This window comes from Tigriopus californicus, chromosome 3 (assembly GCF_007210705.1).
Source record: "Tigriopus californicus strain San Diego chromosome 3, Tcal_SD_v2.1, whole genome shotgun sequence".
In the NCBI taxonomy this organism is placed as follows: Eukaryota; Metazoa; Arthropoda; class Copepoda; order Harpacticoida; family Harpacticidae; genus Tigriopus; species Tigriopus californicus.
In genome coordinates, this window is record NC_081442.1 from 7,306,925 (window position 1) to 7,334,897 (window position 27,973).

At 42.5% G+C, this 27,973-nt stretch overlaps 5 protein-coding genes across 7 annotated transcripts; 3 read left to right on the forward strand and 2 right to left on the reverse strand.

The window, feature by feature from the left end:
• Positions 1-4,612: 4,612 nt before the first annotated feature.
• Positions 4,613-15,817, forward strand: LOC131877864 (CD9 antigen-like). The gene is made up of 7 exons (XM_059223678.1): positions 4,613-5,010; positions 11,024-11,568; positions 11,845-11,982; positions 12,115-12,167; positions 12,259-12,435; positions 12,950-13,189; positions 14,498-15,817. Exons 2-7 carry the CDS (start codon positions 11,496-11,498, stop codon positions 14,648-14,650), a joined length of 834 nt encoding a protein of 277 aa, XP_059079661.1. The 5' UTR covers positions 4,613-5,010; positions 11,024-11,495; the 3' UTR covers positions 14,651-15,817.
• Positions 15,818-17,213: 1,396 nt separating this feature from the next.
• On the reverse strand, positions 17,214-19,081 carry LOC131877515 (HORMA domain-containing protein 2-like). The gene is made up of 3 exons (XM_059223205.1): positions 18,667-19,081; positions 17,645-18,330; positions 17,214-17,586 (listed from the first exon to the last, which is right to left on the reverse strand). Exons 1-3 carry the CDS (start codon positions 18,842-18,844, stop codon positions 17,356-17,358), a joined length of 1,095 nt encoding a protein of 364 aa, XP_059079188.1. The 5' UTR covers positions 18,845-19,081; the 3' UTR covers positions 17,214-17,355.
• A 1,712-nt stretch (positions 19,082-20,793) lies between these two features.
• Positions 20,794-21,930, forward strand: LOC131877897 (uncharacterized). Its single transcript, XM_059223727.1, has 2 exons — positions 20,794-21,506; positions 21,592-21,930. Exons 1-2 carry the CDS (start codon positions 21,138-21,140, stop codon positions 21,838-21,840), a joined length of 618 nt encoding a protein of 205 aa, XP_059079710.1. The 5' UTR covers positions 20,794-21,137; the 3' UTR covers positions 21,841-21,930.
• LOC131877895 (solute carrier organic anion transporter family member 4A1-like) lies at positions 21,897-27,924 on the reverse strand. Of its 3 annotated transcripts, none has more exons than XM_059223723.1 (7): positions 27,778-27,924; positions 26,051-26,441; positions 25,768-25,937; positions 23,555-23,876; positions 23,052-23,434; positions 22,356-22,979; positions 21,897-22,289 (listed from the first exon to the last, which is right to left on the reverse strand). In XM_059223723.1, exons 2-7 carry the CDS (start codon positions 26,318-26,320, stop codon positions 22,052-22,054), a joined length of 2,007 nt encoding a protein of 668 aa, XP_059079706.1. In that variant the 5' UTR covers positions 26,321-26,441; positions 27,778-27,924; the 3' UTR covers positions 21,897-22,051. The 3 variants fall into 3 exon arrangements, with proteins under 3 accessions (XP_059079706.1, XP_059079708.1, XP_059079707.1); XM_059223725.1 differs by lacking the exon at positions 27,778-27,924 and adding an exon at positions 27,232-27,366; XM_059223724.1 differs by lacking the exon at positions 27,778-27,924 and adding an exon at positions 26,567-26,819.
• On the forward strand, positions 24,133-26,141 carry LOC131877896 (uncharacterized). Its single transcript, XM_059223726.1, has one exon. It carries the CDS (start codon positions 24,206-24,208, stop codon positions 25,748-25,750), a length of 1,545 nt encoding a protein of 514 aa, XP_059079709.1. The 5' UTR covers positions 24,133-24,205; the 3' UTR covers positions 25,751-26,141.
• Positions 27,925-27,973: the final 49 nt, after the last annotated feature.

The following is a 27,973-nucleotide window of genomic DNA, read 5'->3' on the forward strand; positions in this document are numbered from 1 at the left end:
CGCAAATAAACGTTATCAAACATGATTATTTTGAACAATAATGCCAAGATTTAATGCCAATGCTCATTATTGAAAAATGTTGACACGAAGTCTTCAAATGTTACACGTTAGAACTGCTTGAAGCAAAAAACACAACTTCTACAGAGAAGTCTGGTCTTGATGGGGAAAATCATAAAATATTGGTCATCTAAATCCTGGGATAATTATCGAGTAACGAGTTTTTTACACGCCATTACAATTTTTTTCGAGTAATGGTTGTGTAACGAATTTTTGATCAAAGTAATTGTAATTTTAATCCGTTGCTTTTATTGAGGAACGGCTAAAGCCCTGGTAGGCACGAAAGGTATCTGATATTGTATGTTTTCAAAGGAAACATGAGCTTTGTCCCAACCCAAGATTTGGGGGTCAATTCTAGTGACCGTCGAGGCGTAATGTGCATTTTGAGAGCACCTTCAAGCCCTCGAGAATCCAGGCTAGTTCGAACAATGAAGTCCACATCTCTTCTTTCTTGGACTACTACTTCATTGTTTAATTTGCTTCCCTCTAATATTCGTAAGGAATACGTAGGCCTTGTTGATCCGGTCAGACTTGGACAAATTTTTAGAGGGCATTCCAGATCAATCCTACATTCAAGGACTAGATCGGTCTGCCAACTCAAATTTGTTGGTAGACCAAATAACATATAAAGATTGAAAGTTAATGAATAGACGAATGGTAACCTTTCATTTTAATAGATTTTCTGTTCCTTGCATAATAATTTTCATTCCTAGTAGCGGTTAGAAAAGCCCGTGAAAAGACAAACCAAACCAAAAGAAAAAAGTGGGGGGGGTGACCAAATTAACGATCGCAAATTATGTGATCAGAAAATTAGAGCGCACTCCAAATGGAAAAGAACAGAACCTGCAAAACCGGCAAAAACGGACACAACTGATGACGGAACGCTGTCTTCCAAAACAACTCAACCTTTGTGACCCTTGATCGCTTTCTTATCGTGGAGAACACCGGACCCTCGAAGAGCACCCTCAAAGGGCCCAAAGATCACGGGGCTGGGGTTATTAGTAAAAAAAAAAGACACAACATACAACCGGCATTCACCCACAATAGTGTAGCGCCAATCGGAAGATCATTCATTTGTCAGTTCACCGTTAGCTCGAAAAGACCAACAATCATGGACCCTGTCCCAAAACTTATATCCATTCCCGAGCTGGTCTCAAACTCAACATCTTCTTCATCTGCATCATCTCTGGAAGTGTTTGTCAAGTCGATGGATGCCTCTTATGTGTTTGCATTCTTGGTGTTCTGTCTCTTCAGTTTACTGTTCGTGTGCTTTGTGTTTGCCACCAACGATCGGAACTCGATTTCGGCCTTTCAAATACCATTCATCATCGACCACATCAATTTCGACCCATTTATCAATGATGCCGAGGAGCATAACAACCAGGAGGATGCAAATAACCCGCCCATTCCGGTCAATCCGCCCATATTCGTTAACTTGGTGAACAACATGCCAAGTTATGAAATCACCATCCGATGCCTTTAAGGTAAAGAAAATCACCATTCTGTATGATTTTCGTTAATAACTATTTCTCCCTCTTTCCTATTTGGTTCGTGTTTTCAATTACTTGCTGGCATTGCTTTTAATTATTTTTGCCTGTGTGGGGTGAACGACTTAATTAAACACTTTAGGTAGGGATGTACACCAGATCTGAAAGACATCTGTCAATTTAAAGTTATTTAAACTTGAGCGTCTCGCTATAGAGGTGACCACTAATCTTCATTTTCTTCCTTTCTAGTCTGCTCGGCCCTGCTCCAGTCTCTCAGAACACGTACGTAGAGGATCAAGACGCCGAGACACGATCTCACACCGCTCGAATCACTCCTTTCAACTCGGTTGGAACTGCTGTCCTTCGTTAAGACAATATGCGGTGGTCAGTAACAATCAACCAATCAACCCATCTTGAAGGAAAAAATCGTCTCGTTGTCACCACAATCAAAACACCACCTGACCTATTTGAATACCCAGGGGAGTTGACCCACGCTAGTATTCAAGATATTTCCGAACAAAACTTGTTGTATGTAGACAAGCGATTGAAGTTGACCAGATGGAGATCCTATCAGTTGTGGCTAAAACCTAGTGTTATGTTCATCATTGGAATCACTCAGCAAGAATAAACAAGACCCTTTTGTTACCAAACAACGATTCATTGATTGGAAGGCTTCTATGTACATTGCGTTATTCGTGTTGCCAGCCAAAACAAGGATGGATACCGTCAGTGTCGAGTTTGGGATTGTGGGTGGACCCAACGCCTCTGAGCCGCTTCTCAGGGACGACAAAGATATGTGGACCCTGATCCTGGTCATGATGACGGTCCATGGCGTGCTCCTCTTCTATTTCATCGCGATCTATCTGGTCTACACCTGTCAGAGCAGGATCAACAAGATCTACAATGATGATAAACGGCCCTCCAAATGTGACTACGTGTCGATCGTGATGACAGATGAAGAAAACAACAACACTTCAGAGTACGGCGATGATGAGGGCTAAGAAGATCAAGAGCCTCTTCCACGGACCCACATGAGCCAACGATCAGCCTTGAGCTCAGCCTTGAGCCTCGGCAGCAGCCTCCATCACCGCCTCCGCCTCCGCCTCAGGCTAGAGCTCGAATTGTTGTTTAGCCAGATAACATTGATATGACGAGATCTGAACCTCTGGACAAACAAAACCAACCATGTCAAGGATTGTATTGACGATATCCCTCCACGCCTTATTGACTTAGGACCAAGCAGCCTTCAACGATTTTGTATAACCCGTATGCACCACTGAACATCCCCACTTCACTTAAGCCATGTTTTCCCGGCCTAATTAGCCAATCAGAGTCTTGGAATAAATTAACTCATGCCTTCACCCCAGTACCCAAATTCTAAATCACTTTGACTGTATTGACTCTGTTGGCTCCCGCCTTGAAGTCTTTTGAAAGAATCACAGCTCTAACTTTTACCTTAAAATGAATGAATCCGGAAGGACCATTTCCGCGTCAAAGGTAACTTTTTTTCATTTCCGCCCACCGACATCATGTAGAGCATATCTACACTGTGACTATAAATGCCTTGCCCCCTCGAGGAGAAAATCATTTGGTCTTTCAGATAATATTGCTGTTTAAATTGTAAGGTATACATTGTCGTATTTAAAGATGAGTCTTCACAACATTCAAAATTTAATTTCAGGCGGTGACACAGCATGTCGACTTAGTTTTCTCTAGTTGACGCAAATGGAGGACCATTTCATCTTCATTGCAAATTTTCTTACGCCAAAAGCTCCGAGCGATAGGAGGTGAAAGCCAAATTTCGAAGATATCAGGGGAAAAAAAGACTGACTTGAGAGTCCCGAGATCTTAGTCAATGATAGTTTTTGGCAGGCTTAAAACCCCCGGGAGCTCCTAGGTCGACATTTTCGTCATTATGGAAAACGTGATCCTGCCTTTCTAGGACTCAAACGTAGGGTTGCTTCTAGACTCGTTCTTGATCTTTGATTGCTTGGCAGCACCTTCTTTGGCTCAAGTTGAGAACCCTAACTGTGGTCCTTCAAGCTAAATAGCTGATTTGCAAGAGAAGCATACTGCCGAAAATGTCGACGTGGGAGCTCCCGGGATAATATTAATTAAGAATTAAATCCGATGAAATGGATGTATCGCTCCTTTCAAAAAAGTGAAGAAAATCATGAGGAAAAACATGATTGTTAACAACTACCAAAACTCACTGCTCTCAATGGCTTCAATTGTTTACTTAATTGAGACAAATGCAATCAACCGGTTAGGGTGTTTGTTAATAGACGTTCATTATCATTGTTAATTGCTAAAAATAAGCGTGATCAAGGGGTAGGAACTTTACGGTCATACTCTAAAGACATATACATGTACGTATGGATCTTCATGTACGCTTTACCCCTGGAACACTTTTCGGCCCTCATTTTGCTCTCGATGGCAACCGGCAAGGGTTCCGTACTATTATTATGATGTTGTTGTTCTGGTTGTTATTGTTGTTGTTGATGTAGCTGCTGCTGTCGTCGCCGTTGTTGTCGCTCTATGTGTGTAGTGCTTTTGATCAGGTCGCCATGACCAGGTCGGCCTTCCCTTGGCTGGTGGGGCCCCGTGCTCAAAATGCTCAAGCTCATTTCTCGCCCTCAGTCATTTGAGCACCTCAGTTCAGCTCTCAACTGGCCTTTCCATCCCCATCTTTGGGAAGTAAAACAACGAGAAGCAGAGAGAGAGAAGAACGAGAGAGACAGAGAGACCGAGGAGATGCGATCAGTGAAGCAGACGAGGCAGTCACAAGCGAGAACAAAATACCCAAGCAAGGCTTCCAAAACTTCCATACTGGGAAGACGCAGAGAGAGAGAGAGAGAGAGAGAGAGAGAAAATAGGGCTCAAGTGGCTTGGTTTTTCGACTGAGTGGATGCTTCCTTCTTCTACTTTTTCTTCCTCGTCTCGTGCTCTTTGCTCATCGCCTGCAAGTCTTGCTATGCTTTTTAGCTGGCCTCAAAGCCAGTTAGACCGACGGTGGGCGGTGTGCCCAAACGATCACGACTCACGAACAAGGGAGGAGGGAGCGAGCACCTTCCAACTGAGTGGCAGGCTTGACTGCTTCCCTCCTTGCCTAGTTGCCTAGTTGCTCGCTCAAAGACGGGTACAATACTTTTGGGTGCCTGCCTGAGCGCTTCTTACCAGCTATTTCCATGGCTTCACCATTGAGCACTCAACCCAAAAAGAAAACATCAGTCAAGCTCAAGTCGTCGTCAGATGTGCCGAGAATAGAGGATATATTCATCCTAAAGAGCTAACGAGTCGGGTATACTTGATAAATGGTGCTTGATTGCCGTGCGTCAACGTGACGACAAAAGCCGACTTTTCTCCGGACTTGGCTTTCGCTAAATAGTTGACGCGAATTGTGCTGTTGTTATTGTTGTCGTTGTCGTTGTTGTTTGGGATCGGTGTGTGGACATCCGGAAACACGGTAGGCATATTGATCTGTTCCAGACTCTTGTCTATGAATTTTTAGCTTCAAGCAAGACATCAAATTCGCTCGAGTATCCATGCGACAAGGTGCAAATGGACAATTGTAGATTTCTCACGAGATGAGATCCGCAACTTTCTCACCATGGCCATGGTGCATACTTCTCCTTCCCGAGTTCAATTGATATCCACTACCCGATCATTTCTAAAGCTATTGAATCTTTTGAATGATGAATGATGCATCTATGGCCAATGACAAGGAAGAACGGTGACACGATGACCAATCCCCATCTTTGCCCTTCCCGCTTTTGCAGGAGGTGCTCAGCAAAACAAAACATGTCTTGAAACGTGAGAACAATCGCAAAATCTGTCTCCGTCTTTGGAACATTCTTTAACTGATTGCACGGATGTAACTCCTCGTCCTCGTGGTAGTAGTACTCACTTTGATGAGGGGATGACGTGACTTCAGTTTAACCCGCAACAAGTTGTAGGTTAAAAAGGCCTCTTTAGAAGAAAACCAGTTTCTTAAAGCAATTATCCACTCCAAGGAGTGTTTTCTCCTCTCTCAATAAGGGAAACGTATCATTGTGCCATAATAATAGGGGTTACGAGGCACGCCTAACACTTTTTGGAGCTAATATATCAACGTTTATTTGCTTTTTTGTGTAATAAGTAATCACTAAGTCAAAAGTACCAACCACTGACCACTTGAATGCAGCCCTTTATTAGGCACACTTCCCACGATGGAAAAAACATTAACACAGCAAATTTGGGCCCGGCTATTTGCCTCAAATAGAACGGTTTTAGAACATTAGCTGGGTGGCATTGCTGAGCCCTAATGAAATTGAACTCGAAATGAAGCACATTTGTGATAATAATGATACCTAATATAATCGACAACAAACTGAAACCACTTTGGAAAGAGGCGAAGCAGTTCTGTTGGATCGTTAATGGATTTGAAATAAGTTTGGAAGATAAATGAGAGCTTTGCATTTGGATCCAACCTGATCCATTCATAACTATAATTCAGTTCCTCTCTTAAATGAGCATAAACTAAATTCAAAAGAGTTGTTCTTCTTCGCTTCCATCCCCGATTGGAGACGTCCTTGAGATAGACTAAACATTCGGAAAAATGTTGGAATGTGGGTTTTGATCCGTCGACTTTGAAATGGAAAAAGTGTCTGCTTTGTGTCTTATCCTTTCTTTCGTTCTCCCAAAAGAAACCGAGTCTAGTCAATCATTGACCTAAAAGTATCAAGTATCACTTAAAGCCGTAAATGTAATGTAAGTCAACAGGCGTCATTTATTGTCTCATATTTATTACCGTCTTTGAAAGCGTCGTTCGTTTTGATTGAAACGAAAATCGTTTCAGCAATGCAATTTCGTCTCTTTCTCCAGTGGATTAAAAAAGATCCATTTAATTTTTATGGAAAACTGAGTCTCTCAACTTTGCGTCGAATCTGCGAGATTAAAAACAAAGTGCACCGCCGTTTCTTTTTTGACGAACATGGCTTTTGAATCAACGGACCGACGTCCCCATTCTGACCGTTCGTAGACTACATGAAATGCTGCTCACAGAGTTTGCAAGACATTTTGCCATGTCAAATCCACTTTCAGAAGCCTTGAAAAGAAAGAGTTAATTAATTTGGGAAATGGCAGCAATGGCAGAACAAAGACAGCCACTACTCTGTTCTACAAGTGCAAAGCTTCTCATTTGGCTGGAACATCTCGGCCCAAGAAAACTCTCTCACTTGAACAACTCGCGACATTGATACCTCAACCACGACCTAATGGATTGATACCCAGACTTATTTTAAGCCATATTTGTTTCAAAATGAATGAATGCAATACCATATAAAGATTCGAATGTCATATTATTTGTTCTTATAACAGACTGCTGCTCATTGTCCTTTGAGAAAAAAACAACCATATCGTTGATTTTGATTTCAAAAGTTTCTAGCTGTCGATTCTGTTAAGAGTCCCAAGGGTCATTAGAGGGTTTTTGACTTTTAAACCAGAGATTCGGACGCTTTCAAATCGATACTGTTTTTTTAAGTTAATTGCTTTTTCCATGGCACTATAATCGAACATCTTAATTGCTTTTACTCGATAGCGTTATATGGAATCACTAATTTCTTTGTCCACACGTGATCCTAAGGCTTCAAAAGATGTTTCTCTCATTTTACCCGAAACCACTTGAATTTGCATAAATGACTAGGAGGTATAGATATGGAGCAGAACTCAAAGAGAACTCGGTGTTGAAAACATAACAAAAATGTATTTATGAAGTTAAATTTGAACGGTTTGATATTTGATAGAGAGCGAAAATTGAATTAAGAAGCTACTTATTCCCACGTCACTTGAAGGATAGCATGCTTTCACATATTGAGCTCTTATAATTGCATTTATACACAGTTGAGTTCCATGGCATTCAATTAACAATTTCTTATTTGTCTAATCTGGCTAGGCATAAGAAAGAAGTCGCTCATGAAATTCCTATCCAATGAAGGTTCGATGAGTTCGTGTAACCTAATGGCCACAGCATCCGTCGACTTTCTGCTCAAACGGCATTCCAGATTGAGATCTTCACTGCCAATTACTCGATACACGCACTAGTACATGCTTGAGAATGAGCGAATGCTTCAACCGAGTGATATGACTAATGAATGAGTGTTGTGTTCGATCTCGAACTGGGCCTAGATACACGGACCTCTAGAAATATCTCGAACTGTGCCTAGATCCCTTGAGCCGTTGGTGCGATAAGCCATGGAGGATTCCGCTTCAAGCCTTTGAATTCTACGTAGTTGGACAATGTCTTTTTGAAAACCCCGGCGATGGTATTGTAAATCAAGAAGACCAAAGTATCTGGGACATGGCCTCGTCTCGCCAGCGGTTCATAAAACCCCCTTCACCGAGAATGCATTCTCGTTTCGCCAAGAGTTTATGGTCCGGTGCGTGCCCAAATAATTACTGGTACACACAGTATACACTATCATATGGTTGGCTCTGCGGCACTCTGATTCTGATCTGGGCAACTTCTATGTATGCAAACTTCAGTCTGGGGAACATGGAACACCCACATGGGCCGACCAATGCACACACACACATGCCGTTGGCGTTGGGCCCGAACTAATGAGTTTTTTTTTCACTTGATGACAGTTTTTGGACTCATCATTCAGTCAGCCTGGAGGTCAGTCAGTGAATTAGCAGCAGCCATGGTAATCTAGGAAAAATTCGAGCTGATTACCATGAATTAGATTGACCTCGATTTATTGGATTGCCGATTAGGATGAGCGAAGAGCCGGTGCAATCCAACGACTTGGCCCATTATTTTGAGATTTTTCAGAGCCCTCTTACACGAGGACAAAGGCAAATTTAGGGATGCTAATTTCGTGGAGAGAAACTATCTCTAGTTTTGTAGTTTCCAGTGTGGAACCAGGCAAAAGCTTTGAATGTGACGTTTTGTTGTCAAATCCGTAGTTTAAGGTAAAGTAAATCCTCGAAAGTCTAGCTTCAAATCCAGACTATAGTCTTGAAAATGCTTTCGGCAATAGTACTGGAAAATACAAATGGCGCTTTCGACGTAAATGAGGCCAATTGTGATCATACAACAAAGGGATAGGAATAGTGATATACAGTAGGGAAAGGGCCTGAAATGAAGCAGTAATATTCAGTGCGCCCCAGAGGGATCTGGCTTCTCGCTGTTGTAATTGTTCTTTTTACGACTTAATGAGTCGAAAGAAATTCCTGAACTCATTAAAATGGAACAAGCCAAAGCGATCCCACGTTCATTTGACAGCCACAATTCTTTATCTAATTTCCACACTCGGGGATCGGTACCACTTAACGAGACACTGAAAACCCTATTGAACGAGATGAATCCGGCTGAAATTTAAAAGTGATCGCATATTGCTTTGATACGTATCATAATACGTGTATATACTTACGGACATGCATATTTGTACTGAAGGTACACTAGTACTTCCATGTGAATCATTCAACGTCTTAGGGGCTCCGTTTTAACAATCTTACATTTCATTTCCACCCTCATTAAGTTGTCTTTCGAGTTTTTATGCCCTCGCTGACATCTCTCCCATTTGAGAGCCCAATTTCGTCATCTTAGTAGACGTGCCGAAATGGAGATTTTATTTGAACGCTTGGAAATTATACCGGTCATCGATTAAGCCCAAAGACACGCACGAATCAGTCTACTATAAGGCACGACTTGGTGGTGATGGTGGCGGCTGAACATGCATATGTAGAGTATATACGTACGTGTAGGTATGCACTGTGCTATGCAGGATGGGGTGTCTACGGACAAGTAGTCTCTCCACCCCTCGTTCTCGCCCAGTTTGGATTTCCAGGATTTAAATGGCGGAGAGTTTTCAGTGCTTAAAATTTAAACGCTACATACATACTTCCTTCACTATTTGGTCGGCTCTGTTCTCTCCCCTCTTCGATCTCTAGTTTTCTCTGTGTTCCTCCTGGCTGAGTGCAGTTCTGTTTGAGTGTTCATTCGGACAGATGCCGTCCATGCTGTTCCGACTGAGTTTTAACCCTCTTTTATGGATTTGTCTTCTTTTGCTTCAGTCTTGACTTTATTGAATGCCTCCTTGGCACTAAACACGCGTAGATAGAGCCATCCATTGTCCTCGCCTGCTATTGGGGATGGCCAGTGATCTGAAGTTTGACAGGGGCAAAAGTCTCCAATGCACCCGTATTTCCGCTTTCAAGAACCGAACTTCGATTGAATACAACTTTCTTGAACCTTGTTACAATGCGTTCATATCGAGTGGAAAGTAATGGAATGACGGCTTGGGTCAGTATTAACTATTGAAATCGATAGACATATAGGCAAGTAACATTACGAACTTTTAGCGGGGAACAAATTTTTTTCTCTTGGATTGCGCTCCAATGCTGTTCAAACAGTGAGTGGGAACGAAAGAATGCGAATCTCTCCACGGTGTTCTTCTCGTGTCTTAACAAGGAACCTGGAGGTGGACAGATAACCCGTAGTACATGTCATTTCCGGAGTTTTAGGGTTCACCAAATACAGACAGATTTTTGCCAGACAGTTCACCTCCTTCGCAAGCACATCGCACCTATTTCACGTATTCTGCCCAAATGTGTCGGCCTACGCATCTACAGAGTCTATTCCAACGATTGGCGAGAAACCTTCATTTGCAACTGAGAACTCGCTGAACAGTGTGAATAGTCAGTCTCGCTTGCACTGGACAATGGAGAAGTGCTTCACTTTACAAAACTATGAAAAGTACTGTATATGGCATTGCACTTGAAAGGTGCATGTAGTACGTACTAAGCGAGTAATCTACCCACGCACGTTTGGTGCAAAAGGAATCCCTAGCGGCCAATGTTGATCTATTTTTTTCCATCATCATTGTGACAATTCAAATTATTTGCTTTGTCTGACGGAAAAATGTAAATGTCTGACACTGGTACTTGCAAAATGTGATCTGAATTGAATCGATGGATCTCCCTCACCTCGAGGATTGCTCGCCACTGACTTGCCAGTGACTTGCCCAAACCTAGAGCCTCAAATTGATAAGACAAGATGAGCCAACGAACGACAAGGTGCTTCGAGATAATTCGGATAAGAAAGCTTTTCATGACACCCACACTGGGTAGATTTATTCGCCGAATGAAACAGCGGTGCCACTTCCATCCTACTCAAGGTGTGTCCGTTGTGGAAAATGAACAAAGGAGAAACAATCTAACAATAGGGTTAGGTAAATAAAAGGCTCAGGGTTCAGGGTTCAGGCAAGCCCCATAAACCCATGATGATAACAGTTGGAAACTCATTACCCGAGGTAGCATAATACTTCTTCGCGTAGTCATACTACATGCAAGGAGAAGACTCAAATGAATCAACATATTTTAAGCCAAAGGTGAAGACGGTGTGAAACAAGATGAAGATGAGGGAGCAGGGGTTGTTTGGGATGGGCGACGGGTGTTTAGATCGTTAATGCTAATCCCAGACGCAATATCTTTTCCAGGCCAGATCGCAAACACACATCGCTCCGATTTTTAGCAAATTCAAGTGGACACAACGGCGTAGACTTCTCATTTGGCTCTCGATTCCCATTCTCCACGCCCCCTCATCAAGAAACTACCTATCTAACTAACTACCTACCCAATTGCTTGTGCACTCGGCACCCCTCTTTATTTGCTAACTTAAAGATATTTTGCCGTCGTCGTAAAATCCTCAGAAGGGATTGTTGTAAAAATCGAGAGCCTTGAATGGGGTCGCGTTTTACAACTTGAAGATCGACATCTCGGCCGTGGAGACAACGACAACTGAATTGAGGACCACGCCGATGAAGGCTCAGTTGGGATCGGGATTATTTTGAGCCCCGTGAGGATTGCTTGGATTGAAATTACTTGTCCGCCACAGACGCACAGAGAAGAAGCCACTAAAAGACTAGGAGGAATTTGGTTGTTCCGAAGACAAATCTTTATTGGTCCACGATGTCGTTACGAGGATGCTTCGGATGCCTGAAGTTTCTCGTCTTTGTGGTCAACTTCCTTTTCTGGCTCTTTGGTAAGTCTTGCGCATCATGTAGTTTAAACTTTTTTTTAAAAAGTTGGTTTGCTACTCACGTAGTCCTTTCAATTGACAGGCACAAGGTAATGACTAGAATGACCAATTACAGTAGGTCTAGCTCCCTTCACAGACACAACTATACCCTTTGAGTTACCTATGACACAAAACATCGCATTCACTAAGGGTGTTTTCTGCTGCAAACCAGAAATCGAAATCAACATCAAATCAACGTCAATTCATGACTGAACATTCAAACGGCTTTTCTTCTTCCAGGCTTGGGTGTCATGGCGGTGAGCTTGTGGCTTTTATTTGATCAACAGCTCTATCTACAAAGTATTGGCGCTCATCAAACCGATTACTATATTGGCACCTACATCATCCTGGGAATTGGAGGAATCATGACGCTTGTCGGTAAGGTTTGTTCAGCTCAATCACGCTTCCAGGGGCTACAGAGCAAGTCGTCGATGAGAGCATACAATGTATAAGTCCTGTTGTATATGTCAGTCGGCGAAACACCATGATGATTTACGATTCATTTTTCAGGGTTTCTCGGCTGTTGTGGCGCTTGGAAGGAATCCACTTGGATGCTTGGCACCGTGAGTCAATTGACTCGTGAAAAAACGAGCAACTGCCTTATGCGGTCGTCGGTCTTGGACCCAGGCTAATGGATTATCCCTATTCTTTCAGTTCTTCATCCTCTTGATCTTCATTTTCATTGGGGAGATTGCGGTCGGGGCGCTAATTTACTTGCAAGAGGCCCCCTATAAAGATGTCATTAGTCGGAGCGTGGAGGCCACTGTCAAGCGAAAGTATCATAGCAACTCCACAGCCACGACGCAAACTTTCGATCTGATTCAAGAAGGGGTAAGTGGGCTGAACCCACTTTTGGTTCACTGGAAAGAGCGCCTGTTGAAATTTGCATCAATTTATTAACGATCAGCAGGACATCAACGGTTGTAGTAGCAATCATTATTCATGCTTCACGCCAAGAGTTGAGCCATCTGAGAGTAAACAAGCAGACAAAAAGGGCTCAATAACGAGGCAAGGGGAACGAAAATTTGTAATGAGATGCGAAAATGGGCAGGTATCGAAGCTCATATCCTCACGGTGAGTCATCAATAAAACACCTTTTTATTTATTAGTCATCATTTTCGTCAATCTTTCTTTCGTCGAAATATTATTGACTGAGAGTTTGACGGAGAATGCGTACAATGATGCACACTAAAATGGCCCTGACTCAAAGAAGTTGTTGATATTGATATCTTGTTGGTCGGGTCAAAAAGTGAGACCCGACATTTGGTCAAATGTCACGTCATCATCATCATCCAATTATTATCCAATGATAAACACCCGATTGGGATCTCTCCTCTCTTTCCAGCTTCGTTGCTGCGGCCACAATGAGCCTTTGGATTGGGCCCGATCTGTATACAATGGCCATTCTCAAGACCAGTTACGAGAAATTGGGATCCCACATAACTCGAAAACGCCTACTAATAATGGGATCACGATTTTCAATATTCCTGAGTCATGCTGCAAGCTCCCTTCAACGGCAGATTGTTTTGCGGCCGTCACGAAAGTGGAACCCGGTCGAATTCCTTCCGACAAGATATATACCAAGGTACACTCAAATCACCTACGCGGACGTGTATGTTTAATACATCAAAATATGCAGTCCGAAAAATGGAAATCATCTGCCCCGCCTTCGCTCTTTTCCTTGATTTGTATTTGTAATAATATCCTAATATCCTAGTCGATACTACAAATGGCTCAAGTTTTTTTTACCATTGCAATTTCGAACGGGGCGTTTGAATTCTCATGAGACTCCCCCATGACATGAATAGGATTTGCAAATCAATTTTTGTGAATCCAATTACGATTTGCATGAAGGCTATCGTTTTGAGAGTTAACAAGGCCCTAGAGAGTGAGATCAAACTTCCTCTGGAGTAACAACTGCTTTGTACAAGTACTTCTCGACAAAGGAATGTTTGTACTGCGCAGCAACTTGGGCAAGCACCATGGGTGGAACTTCAAATACCGCAAATGTCTCCATCCATACTGGCATTGCTAATTTATGCCTTCTAAATTAGGCCAACATCTCTGAATGCTACGTCATTTGGAAGATGAAAGAAACCTAAAGTCACGAGAACGAACAAGAGACAGTGAACGAGACTAAAATACTATTAGTTCTACATGCTATGTACACTTCGGTGTAATGGGTGATAATGACATGCGAACAAATCGTCCTTGTCAACAGTCATCGTTCTCCGTGGCCTCCTCCTCCTCCTCCTCCTCCTCCTCTGTTTATACCAGAGCAATTTTCAAGGCCCTATCTGTTGATCGTCTTCTTGTTGCAAAGTGGCCCCCATGAATAAACTATCAATATCACATGCTATTAAGTCAGTCTCAGGCTGCTAGCCAATTTGTCCGTCTCTCCATCAGCTACATACTACGAGATGTACTGTATGTACGTAGATCGTCCTCATATTTTACATACTGTACGTTTACTGGCCTTACTCGTGTACGTGCATACCGCACATGAGTAAGGCCAGACAAACTTCTGAAGCAAAAGCACACGTTACCACAAGACACACGTTAAGGTTTGAATCTTGTATTAAGAAGGAGAAATGGAGAACTGATGGTCTGGAAGGTTTAACATTCAAATTTCCCCTCTTATCTGGATTGTTTGCAATATAAACTGTTCTGTACGGGCTTGTAGAAAAATGATTTTTTTGAAATCTTGAATTTGTCAACAGACGTAACGTGAAAGAGCGTGGTGTATCCGGACAAATACCAAGCTCCTTGGATTGTCTCTAGATTGATTAAAAAATGTTCCTTGTATTTAGATTAGATCGATATTGATACCATTGAGTGTGAAAAGTGTCGCAAGTACTCATCGAGTTTCTGGTCTTTTTTGTACTTTGTGTAGGGTTGCTCTGAAGCGCTCATTGATTTCGTGGATCTACATTTCATCTATCTAATTGCCGTTGGAGGAGGCGTGGTGGTTCTCCAATTGATTGGCATGGTCTTCAGCCTTTGCCTGTGCTGTGCCTTAAGGCGAATTGAAGACTTCAAAGCTTAGCTGGCCACTTCGCATCGCTCGCTTGAAATCCACTGGAGCTCGTATCTCTGGAAGGCCGTTCAGCTTGTACTCGTTGGCCTTTAGCACCCATGTCTGTCTTATATATCACAATGATCACAATACGTCGACGAAAACAGGACGAGGAACCATTCCAGCTTGAAGCCTACAAATCAGCGAGCAATGACCTCAAGACTTTTTCCGTTCAAGATGTGACATTAACCGTTTTGGGGGAAAAACCGTAAAGATACCCTACTCAGTGCGGCAAGAGAAGCCTTTTTACCGAAACATCACTGGAGCGACTTTTTTCTACGTCTACCCCAATTTACGTATTCTTCAGATAAAATAGTGTTTCACCAATTTGGAATGATATTAAGCCCAAAAAGCCACTGCTGCTTTTGGCTAAGAGAAAATTTAAGAATCATCATCAACCGTCGGAAAATATGAAATGACGACCGATCAGATATCTCAGTTGTCAAGCTGTATTTCCATAATGTTTAAAACAACAATGTTAACATTAGTATGAAATAAACACGAGCCGAGAATTGAGCATTGCTAGTCATGTACAAACAAATATTTGCCTTATGTCTTGTAAACTTTCACAATACACAAATATGATTAAATCTAAAACCTCTAACATTTTTCGTGAAAAAAGGTGTTCGAATTGAGATTGTGTTTAAGTTTGTATGGGATATTTGGGTTATGGTGTTCGTAAGAATCCTACATCCCAGTAGAATCGTCATTGTCGAATGATTGAGCTCGTCAGAGCCAAAAAGAGTTGAAGATTGGCCAACGGATTTTATTGAAACACAAATTTAAATCCAGGTAATTGAAAAAGTATTTTTACTTATAATATTTTTTGCAGAAGGTGAATTGAAATCCTTATCAGCCTCAATGATGCATGTCAGTAGATGAGTTCGAATGCCATTTTTGGTGGAGAAAATATACATGGACATCAGGTTATTATACAGATTAATTGAAAAAATAAACCCTAGAGAATGTTGAAATCTGAAACGATTCTTTATCAGTAACTCATAGCCGAAAATTATGCAGGCAAAGAAAGGAGTTTAAAAGTCATTGTAATTTCCCGCTTCTTCCTATCTTTCTTCTTTGTATTCTCCTTCTTCTATATAAACTTCCCTTAACGTAAATAGAATCAGTTTACTACCATCTCTCGACTCATTACGTTGTCGGGTCAATATGGTCCCGCCACACAATCATCTTTGACTTTAGCCACTGCCTTGATAAGTCTGGAATCACCTGGGCTTCATTATTCTCCTCCAGCTTGTTTTAGGCATTTTGGGAATCGACAGACCTATCGCTAGAGTGATCCATCAAAGATTAAAAAGACCCAGTTGGGGTATGGGATGTTTCAGGCCAGAAAGGATAGTACACTGAATGTTTCTCCGTTCGCAGGCGTGGATTGGTGGTTCTCTGAATCTTTCATGGAGAAAAGTCGGGAGCGGAGTCGAACCCGAAACCCCACTCATAACAGGAAATGTTATTTAACAATACACCAGACCTAGCATTTAAAACCGGTATTGCCGATCCCCTCAAGAATAAGCATTCATATTCTACGTTTTTGCTACACACACCCTCTTGCGTTTCCAAATCAGGATGTAATGGCGGGTAGGTGTATATTTTTGTAATGACGTTTCTTGGCCAAAACGCATGGTCAAGACAGATTTCTCATACCATTTAGACATATAGTTTTTAACCTTTGGCTCATTTTAGACCGTAGTCGGAAGCCCGAGGAGGTCTTTCCACCATTGTTTGATAGGCTCTCAACAACCGAAGCAAGCTTCCCGAAGGGCACTTTTCAAACAAATGATCCGATATCAAGCTAAAAATGTATCCGGCAGAAATTGATGTATCTCGAAAAGGCATATTCAGGGTAAGTCAATAGCTGAGCTTGTATAACATATTTGCCGTGGGTTCCGTTTGTGGCTATTATTTGCTACACCTACTTACACTCTCGGAATAACCGGGAGCACAGTTCTAACCGGGAGGCATTGACCACTTTCGTGGAATCTCCGTAGCCGAGCCTTTGCTCACATTACCCACTTTCATTATGTACACTTTTACGGGTAAAAATGCCACAAACTTTCAACTCAAAACAGATCAGACTATCACGTGCTTGCAACGTCAACATCATGGCTCGTTATCATTCTAATATGATAATGTTATAGAAATTTCCGTTATTAATATTGCCTGGCTTTGGAGAGTTTAAATCAATCACATCCATTGCTTGTCATTTCAAAGATCGTTTCATTCCACTCATTTCCTTTGTTGATCAATCTAGCAAAAAGTGATCTTACTTAAAAGCTCGCCTAGCACCCCAAAGAACGAACATCCAACGTGCGTTTGAAGCCAAAATATATGACGTCAAACCTTGTCCGGCTTTATATGTAATAGACTTTGCTGGTTCCATCATATTCTTGAATTCAGGATAAGATGGATGCCACCACAATAAGCACCGTTCACCCTCCCTTTCATGGCAGATATGTATGCGTGCGTCACAAGGCCATTCCCGCAACTATTGGAAACCAAGAACAAAGGTCACAAAAAAGTTGTGAAGTATTTTGAATTTATCGCGACACGGAAAGTATTCTGATTACATTAATGGATAGTTCGAATTCAATGGGGATAAGATTCAATTTAAAGTCAAAACGGACAACGAATTAGATTAGAATTTGTATGCCTTGATGTCAGTAAGCTTCCTCGGGATGGTCATCTTTCACCTCACTAGCCATACAATTGGCCATACGAGGTCTTTTTAGTTTTTTCACTGGAGTTTGGGGTTCATCCAATCCCATTAATTTGGGTTCCCAACGGTTTCGCTTTGTTGCAACTATATCTCCGCTTGCCTGAACCCGGTGCCTCAAATGTTGAGAAGGTTGGGAGTTAGATATGATGCTTTTGGTTCCAGGATCTGATCCCTATAACAAAAATAAGTATGAGAGCCATTGTCTAATTTTAAAAAGAAAGAGGTCTTACGGAGGAAGTCAATTGAGCCGCATCTTGAAACTCAGTCTGAGAAGAAGGTGAGGGAGGTAAACTCTCCTTGGTAGATTTAGGCGTGACCGAACGTTTTTTTTGCTCCGTTACCACGGTTTTCTGACTTGAAATCGGTGAACTTTGCTCAACCAAACCTCCAGAATGGACCAGGGTTTTGAACCTATGATGCCGAGTGGTGACGGTGCCCATAATGGAAGGTTGGTTTATTTTTTCGACCTCAAACTCCAGGTCGCCCGTTTTGTAGCCCGGAGGATTGTAATCCAAAGGAGCGTGATCATTGTAAGTTAAGAGGATTGTCATATACATGCCCAATGGTAACGGTGGGAGGTTTTGAGTTAGAAGAATGATCTGACGAAACATGTGCCTCGTGTCCGAAAAAATGACGTTGCCTTCCTCTAACATGCCTGCTTTGGAATTGAAGGCCATTCTTGGGGCCTTGTCCGAACCAACATACTCAAATTCAAAAACGTACGTCTCATAAGCTTCTTCTGGACGATTGGAATCCCTATACATCCCTAAAGTCAGTTTGGCTAAAAAGCCTTTTTCAATGGCTTCGACAGCGTTTCGAATCCAAGAGGTAATCTTTCTGGCCGGACGACTCTCAGAAGCCGCGTTCAAGATGCGTAGATTTAAGTCGTCCACTTGGCAATTGTTGTATGCGCTTTCTATAAGAAAAAAGAGTATTTTGCTTTATCAATAAAAAAATTAATAACATGTATGATCAACACTAAAAGCCCTTAAAACAATGTAACAATTTGTTATCAATATATGCATGTCCTTGTTTTCTCTCGAACTATACATATCTATTATTTTCTATTTCTTCGTAATTTCCAACTTTCTAGCTGACAGATTACAGAGGGATTCGTCGATATCGGTAAGGTTTGCCTGGTGATTTTGATTGCTCAACAAATGTTGTCATTGTGTTCTGTTTTTCTCATGAACTATGAATGTAGTGTATGTTTGATGGAATGATTAGCGCAGAGTCAGCAATCAGTCAATACCTGGGATATTCGAGCGCAAGTACAAAACGGTGGACACGCCAACGGCCAACAACTTTTTGACCAACTTCAGACTGGCTTCCCGGGTTTGAAGGTCCACGGGAAAAGTTTGACCCCAATTGGTGGTCTCCAACTTGGATTGAACGACCCGAGAAGATGGGGGAGACATTACAGTGGCCATCTTGCACAAGGATGGAAGGACCACTCAAAACAGGCTGTGGGGTGCAATGGCTAGCGAAAAACAATCCCGCCGAACTTATGAAAAGAGGTGATCGAAACGGAATCAATAGGAATGATGAAACATTCCAATCGTTAGACGATGATTTTTTTGTCTTCTTCAATTTTTCCCGCCTTAACTTTGAGCGGGAAAATCAAAACTTGAACAAGATGAACGACAGCGTGACCCGATAGAGAGCGGCTGTAAAAGTACATTTCAAAAATACTTAAAATTTCAATGGAACTGAAATGAAGCACATCTTTTAGATTTGGGGTCATTTCACGTAGGAAGAGAATCCTGGTAACTCATGGTAATAGTTGTGTAGAACAATTATTTTTCGTAATTCCACGTTAAGAGAAGGTTCTTTGGCAAACTTGCCGGGGTCGTCCTTCGTCACTTTATTTAAGCTAAGAGCTACCAAGTCTGACACAAAACTAGTTAATGATAACTGATTTATCAGTCGCAAGTTTTAGTGTGTTCTTCCACTTGAACAATATTCTGCGCTTTTTCCTCTTTTTTGATCAATTTAGCTGTCACATTCGCTTTATTTGTCAATCGGCTGGCCATTGTCGCCATTTTGCGCATCTACATCTGCCGTTTTATGGCTTAAAAGGGCCTTTCTCTTCGGCGAAACTGACCAGCAATCTGCACATGCATAACTTTTTATGGTCCAAATATCCTTTATCTAAGGCACTGCTGAGCAGGGTGGGCATTTCATTTTTGGACACTTTTGTCCACCCCTGTCCAAAAGTGTCCAAAAGTGTCCAAAAGTGTCCAAAAATAAGGGTGGACAAAAGTGGACAAAAGTGTCCAGAAAGGTCCAAAAATGTCCAAAAATACGAACCTTTAAAACTACAAATATAAAGGATATTCTGTATGAAACCTATCCTCTACTTCAAAAATTGCTCATTGATGGTTCCAAGAGCAAGATAAGTCTTAAAAACCTTTGCCATATACCTCTAACATACCAAAAAAGGTATTTGAAAGACAGGTTCTTAACTCTTTTTTTCTTACGTTAGATTAGAAAGCAAGCAGGGAACAAAGTCTCCCTCTAGTAGAATGAGCTGTTTGCAAAGGATTCAAAAACTGAAGTAGCTAAACATTATATTCTGGATATCTGGCTTCATTTATTCAACATTATTAACTTTTTGCAAAAACGTTTTACTTAAAATCATCAGTCATTTGGGATTTCTTCTTAAAAAGTACTAATATTAAAAATTGAATTTCTTACAAATTGCTAAAATCTAATAATGACATATTTTCCTATACTTATGGTTTTTCTTCCATAAGTAAGTTAATTGAGACATTCTTAGGCATATTTTTACCTTTTAAAGATGCGCTTGATGTCAGGAAATGAGATTCCCAATGTTTCTTAAAGAAACATATATCTTAGTTTTTAGATGTATTATAAAAGTGTAATTCATGCACTCCTTATAAATATGTTATGTATATTACAAATATGAGAAATATTATTGGATATTTGATATTCAGCTCCTAAGCTTTTTAAAATTAATTTTTTTAATCTTTGTTAAAATTACCCAGCCACCAAATGCCCTGATTATTGTGTGGCTTTGACTTATTAACATTCAAAATATATTAAAGATATTTGTTTTGACTTTATAAAGCTGTATTGTATCAAGATAACGAATTTCGTTAAGTGTATATCTTGGAAATTAAAAACGTTAGTGAAAAGGCTAGTTGTTACTTCATATTTATGTGTTTGAAGAAAGCTTAGATTTTATTGATTACTGATTCTATTTGCTGGTTCACATCTAGATTTGGTAAAGAAATAACATGATTTAGGGTTTAAAAGTGTTTGCTTGTCAATTCCCTTTTGCACAATTGTACTTAATTTTGGACACATTCTGCCACTTTGTTCACTTTGTCCACTTTGTCCACTTTTTCCACTTTTGTCCACTTTTGTCCACTTTTGGACCCTTTTGTCCACTTTTGGACACTTTTTCCACTTGGTGTCCAAAAGTCACGCTAATTCTCAAAATTGCCCAGCCTGCTGCTGAGGACCCTTAAGACCCCTTCAAACCATTTTCTGGGACCCTGCAACAGCTGTTCTCGTCCAGAGTAAGTCAACAACAACAACAACAACAAAAACCAAACAATCGGAATACTCAAACAAACTAGCCAATCCATTGCATACGACGAAAGCTTAAAAAAAAAAAACAGATTTCTAGCAGTGTCCCAGAAGTTTGTTGTTGTTATCGGATTGACACACCCCTTGGCATCCCATGATACTCATGAGATGTTGAAAGATCTGCATTCGCGTTTACCCTATTGGGTGAGACGGCGGGTGTCGTTCCAACAACGGACCGCCACTTGTCTCATGATCGCCGCCGTGGTGGCCGCCGTCTTTGTCATGGTCCAATTGGCCATCTTTATGTACGTGAAGCAGTACGAACAATATCAGGCCGATCTCATGGGCAAAGTCCAGAAGATGATGGTCAACTTGAAGGCTAGCTCCGGCCAAACGCCGGTTCAAAGTCAGGAAGGCCGTCGATTTAGCGGTGCTGCCATGCCCGGGGTGCCCCTGGATCAGCGGATGTTGTACACGGCTGATAAAGACCAAGCATTTCATTGCTTTCAAAGTGGGCGTCAGATCCCATTTGATCAGGTGGGTGGGGATATCATCGAGCTGTCAGGAGGAGCTCACTCGACAAGCGACCCATTTGTTTCTTTGGCTTTTATGTTTGCTCTAGGTCAACGATGATTACTGTGATTGTCCCGAGGATGGTTCTGATGAGCCCTCGACTAACGCTTGTGCCTTGGGATCCTTTGCTTGCTCCCAAGATGATCGACGGATACCGCAAAGTCGTGTCAATGATGGGATCTGCGATTGTTGTGATGGCTCAGATGAGTATCGAGCCAAAATCTGGCCCGACCCTTTACCGGATAAAGTTCAACTCAAACTTGGGCGCTTCCAATCCCCATGCTCCAACCATTGTTAGGGACTGTTGGATGGCGAACACCGTAATTCATACATGCAGTCATGGGTTTGAGGAACTCGTGGGACAAATAATCACCAACTTTATTCTGTATCATAGTACAGATTTATGTTTATCGCTTTCACTTGAATCGTAGCTAGGGGCTACCATTGCGTCGACTGGAAGGTACCGGGATGTCGGGTGTGTCCTGACTGACAATGACAGTTTGGGAGTCTTAATCCACTTCATCTTTGATATGAGATCGCTGGCTGAAGAATAAGGCGAAAGCGAATGCCACCACGCTTAGAATTTTAACCACCACGAGGGCTAGGAACATGGCCATGGCCATACTGTAGTTATCATAAAATTGACAGCTCCCCGCATCTTCGTGGCATTCTCGCTTTTCCCAAAGGAGACATGCATAGTCTATGATTGATCCTAAGATCACAGGACCAGGGATTGTCCCTAGGACTCTAAAAAAATCAAAACATGATAAGCTGCAGAGCATTCAACCGAAAACAACTATGAGAATACGATACCGCGAGACGATGCTCTCGATGCCCAATGCTAAAGAGCGATGAACGGGCTCTACTGACCGTAAGGTAGCAACAACGTTAGGCATGGCTGCCATGAAGGTACAAAACATGGAGAGACTTATGACCACGATGAAGCCAATCATCGAATTGCATCCGGGCGAACAAGGAGTTTTGAAAACCATCGGATTGTCTCCATTGACACAGGCACATGAGGTATAATTTGTGATTTGACCCGTTGAGACCGTGGAATCAATGCAACCCGCATGACACGGACTGAAATAGGTCTGGCCGTCACTGCCGCATACTGGATTGAATTTGAAGTCCAAGCAATGGCAGTCTTGGTTACAAGAGTCAAGCAGAGATCCATCTAAAGAATCGGTTTTTGAATAGGGGACGGTTATCCCGGTAAATTGCGGATTATCGCAATAGAAAAAGAAGGCCAGAATGCAAGGGACATTAATCGATTGAGCCATCAGAAACATTCTGATCACTCCCGAACGGGTGAGTTTTAAGCGTTTGGTGATGTAACCACCAATGAAGGTTCCACCTCCGCCACAAGGAACTACAATCAAGCCAACGACCATGGCGGCCAAGCCCGGGCTTAGGCCGTATTGATATTGCATGAATCTGAAAGCCATCAATTTTGGTACGTGAATACGCTTGATGGAACGTTAAAGCGTTCTGATAAGTCAACCTTACTTTGGCAAGAACGTGGAGGCACCAGCAATTGAGAACCCATCCATGGCACTCCCCAAGTTGATGAACATATAAGTAGGGTTAGTGAGTAACACATAAATCGCCTTTGGTAATTGCTTCAGGGTCGAGAACCCATCCGAGTCTTTCACTTCGTTGTGATGTTCTGATCCCGGCAAAACGCCGGGATAACAGCCCAAAAAGAGAGCACATGACCAGGCACAAACCCACGCTATCACGAATCCCACCCACCAGGCTCCAATCCAGAGGGGGCTTTGGGCTGTGATTTGGATCACTTCGTCCGAATCGAGGACATCGAAGTCCGTGTATGAACCCAAGAAGTGTCCACCCATGATGAAACCAATAGCCGGTCCAATCACAAACATGGTCTGTAGAAGCAAGAGTACTGTTAATCATGTTCAAGCTAAAGTAAATCAGATCTAAGAAAAGGAGATATAGGAGAGCGGAAGTTACGATAAGAAACTGTTAGGCGATTTAATGGCGCTTACCTGGAAAATACCAATGTAGAGTGGTGAACTCTTCTTGCTCACAGAGTCGTCCAAGAGAGTGGTGCCCAGAGTAATAAGGGGAGCCGCTCCCACACCGTGAAGGAATTGTCCAAGCAGGAAAAAGTACTTAAAATTGGACAAGTCGGAAACAAACTTTTTCGCATCGCATTTGCCCGTGTCCTTGTCTCCTGGAGTGCAAAAGTCCAATGGGTTGGCTAATCCATCGGCATCAACTTCAAACTCATATCGATCGGTTAAAAAGTGAGGCAGTGCAAACACAAGAGAACCAAGACCCATCAATAAAAGCCCTGATGAAATGTATCTGAAAGTGAAAATAAAGTACTTCCAATGCTTCGGTGCTGATTGTAAATTGTTTTTATCGGTACCATTCAAGTCTTTTCCAATATTCATCAAGCCAATGGATGAGCCAGGCAATAAAAGATACCGTTAAATATTCATTCTTCTTTGCTATACCTGCATGATTTATGGGCTCAACACCACTAGTGCAGTAGTGTTCTAATTATTACAACGACAGCCCCAAGAAGGACTGCGCTTTCACCTTGACAGGAACATATGTAACGGATACGCGGAAAATCGATCAAATCCTAAAAGTGAGCTAGCTCTAGTCATTTCTCGGGGAGCTTCACGAAAATGACAAAGAAATCCGAATATCCCCCTCAAGGTGGAGAGTGTTGGATATGCTGCAGTGTCTTTATTTCCCTTTTGTTGGTGGTTCTCTCTGCAGTAACCATGATCTATGGAACTGTGATCGTGTACATCCCATCACTGCAAGTGCTGAACTCTGATCTGAAGAACGGCTTCGTGTGCACCACTATGAGCTCCCAAATGAATCTTCGAGGAGCTGAAAATTGTCAGGGTTGGTCTACGTGCGAAGAATGGTGTTTGGGCGTGTCTCCGGAGAGTTGCAACCATTTGCAAGTATCCGTTCGAACGAACGGGGCTACTATCCAGCCTTTAAGTTGTCAAGATGTAACGAATCACACATGCCAGACCCTCCATGACTTGACCGAGGTAGATTGCAAACAATATGTAGCGAACGAGGAAGCTTTGGGCAAGAGGTGTGCCCATTACGACGAAGTTGTACTCTCATGCGAGGCAGGCATTTGCAAAAACATCAGTGCCATCTATCAATGCTCGTACCAATCGAAGTTGGATGATATCAAAAAGGCCCAAAACGGGGATGGGGAATGCTCGTGTGTGAAATGTCGACAACCGAATGGTGGGCGCTATTTGGGGAAATGCCACCCGCTTATTGAGTATTGCTTGAGTGATGAAGGCCGTCAAAACGGTACTTCTGCAGCAGTTTGCCAGGAGAAAGGATGCTTTAATTGTTGGAACTTGTGCTCCGCCAAAAAAGAATGCTTTGACATGAAAGTCCGGAGTGACTCGACCTTGATTGGGCGGGATCAATTTGGCCGACCCTTGTTGAAATATTACGCATGTATAGAAGGCCACTGTGAGGAGATCTACAATTTATCATGTAAAAGACGGTGCGAAGACATCAAGATTGACCCCTCGAAGACGAACTATATTTTGCTCCACGGCGAGAAACTGTTTCAAGCTCGATGCTCCAAAATTCAGGTCAATGAAACAGAGACTTTGGAGTTGAAACCGGACCAATTGCTGGTTGTGACGTGTTCAAGAACCATAGTTAAAGACCAAGCAGTCATTGGGGAGGATTGTGTGAATGGTACTTTCTTGGAAGAGAGACAACCATTCAACTATTCGACACTTGTCCATCAGTTTTTGAGTCAGGTTTCAAAGGTTGGAGGTATCCCCAGTGAAATCGAGCTCATTGCAAAACCTTCAACCCGATTGCAAGTCAACCTTGAAGGGTGCGTCAATACGTTACGAGATGAATGTGTCGATTTCTTCTCCAAATTTGGCCAAGACGGAAGAAATTCCACGGCTAGAAGCATTTTCCCGTGCTTCTACGATACCGACAGCCCCGCAAGAGCGGTCGTGGACTATAATAAAGATGCCACCTTCACATTTCTGGTGCTTTTTTCTACCATTCCTTGTGCCATATTCCTGCTTTCGTGTTTTTATTGCTGTTTCTGCAATAAGTTAGTCCATGTGGCGGAGGATGGTCGCTTACGACTCCGCTTCAAGGGCAATTACTACTCGGGGATCGGCAGGGTCAATTCTCATCTAAAATTTGACAAAAGACAATAAAATCAATGATCACTTACCGAGGTTTGGAGGATCCGAGACGCCCCCCAAAATACGTGACGGGGATGACTGCGAGCATGGAGCCGATATCGTAACTTCCAGCGATCAGCCCGCTCAAAGCGGATTGGAGACCAAAACGTTTCTCAATTGTGGATATAACCACATTCACGCATCCGTTGACTACCATACCCTTTTGACAAAGAAAACGATGAATGTCCATGGCTCGTACATATCTATGTATGGCGGGCATTGCCTTTATGCGTGGGTTAAAAATGTCCCACGTTCGATGAAAAAGTGTCTTACTTGAATGGTTGAGGCCCAGCAGAGGAACACGAGGATCCATTGGGGCTTGAGAAATATACGAAAGCAAGGCAATGGAATGAGCCTGAACAGATTGCAGTTGTTCTTAATCAATTGATTTTCTTCCTCAACCACGTCCTCGATCGTGGTGGGCTGGACTCGATTTTCCGCGATTCCAAATCGGTCGACTTTTTTCCTCCCTTTTGGACTTTCTTGGGGATCCAAAAACGCCGGATTGGTAATGCCCCCTTCTGCGATATCAGCCAAGTCCATTATCTTCTTCGCTTCGCACTCAAAGGCGTAAGGGCCAATTCATTGGCACTTGTTAAGGCGGTAAGGCTATATAATGGGGCTCTCCGATCACTGAATCAACTTCAGGAGTTGACGGAAAAGGCTGTAAATGAAAATAACCTGCTAGTATGGGTTCGCTTTCAAAACAAGTTGTGAACAGGAACTCCATTGATGATGTGCATGCCGATCCGGCAAGGTTGAGGTAGGACAGGAGCAACCCGAACGAACCTGCTTTTTGGCTAAGAGCACACTTGGAATAGCGTCTTCCGTTTGTTTGTTGGATGTATGAGGCACAATTTAGCATCACTCAACTAAATTCTGATTTGTTTTGTTGCTTATTTCCGACATGTACGATAGAAACCTTGGCAAGACGAGACTGGGCCATCATATCATGTCCGTGTTGACGAACTCGCAATCTCAGTATCGCCAGCACAGGTAGTTCGGCTCTATTATCACACGAGCTCGGTTTGACATTAATGTGAGTACATGCGTGGAGTACCACCGACTAAACCAGTACACCGACCCACCCACCCACAGACCGACCGACCGTTCGTGCGTCGCCGCAGAAGTGGCGCGCGCTTCCAACTTGGCAATGGTTCATCCTCAGTGCATGGCTGCTTTTCTGTATGGTATGATGAAAACGATTTCTTTACCATGACACACGCTACCACTACCTCAGATATGTTCCCCTCATATTTCTAGGCACAAAGGCCCTCCTTACATATATAGCCAGCTATGACATTGTTCAGACTTGTAAGCAGGCCTGCTAGCTTCTCCGGTCCAATCAATCTGTCATGGGTTGATGGGTAAACTACATACATGCAGCCAACAATCAGTTCATTGAAACTCGGGAATAGCAAAGAGAAGACATGAGCCACAATTTCATTTTTTACCCAATGCACCCGAAGTCCCTAACGGAGCCGAACTTGTGGCCTTTTCGGAGCATAAGATTATGCGCATATTCCACAGGACGTGCTTGAACTAGACTTGAACTATTTCATGCCCGAATCTGAAGGCCGCCCCGTCCTGGCCCATATGAGACGACGACGACCACAGAGTTCAGCCAACAAGGTCATACAATAGTGAGAATATATTAATTTGTGCAAGTCGAAAATTCGTGTCCATGAGTGAACTGTGCCTTCTGAGCAAACTAAAGTCCCATAGTAGTAATTGAAAAAAGACACTTATTCAAGACTCGATGATTCCCCCGTTTTTGGCATGCCAAGATTAGTCTGTAAAATATATTGAATAGTTTAAATCTAGCTTGAGATTGCGGCTTAGTCAAATCTAAGTTTATTGCAACCGCAATCAAGAACACTTCTCTCACGCAATTCTTTTTACCATCACCGGATGTCACGGACCGATTAATCTTTGGAATAGAAATGTTTGGCCGTCACAACTCCCTCCTTCTTCATCTTCAATGCTGACCAATATCTTACCTACTCTTGGATGGAGGTAGTTTTAGAATTGGATCGAAGCCGGGACCGTGAATTTCAATTCCTGTTCATACTTTTGTCGATCAAGTCTCAAGTATGAGAGAGGAAGCTGACCGAGGAACATGTTACCAATATGCACGGAAAGAAGAAAATCCATGATGTGGAACCTTTGACGTAACACTGAAAAATGAACCACTGG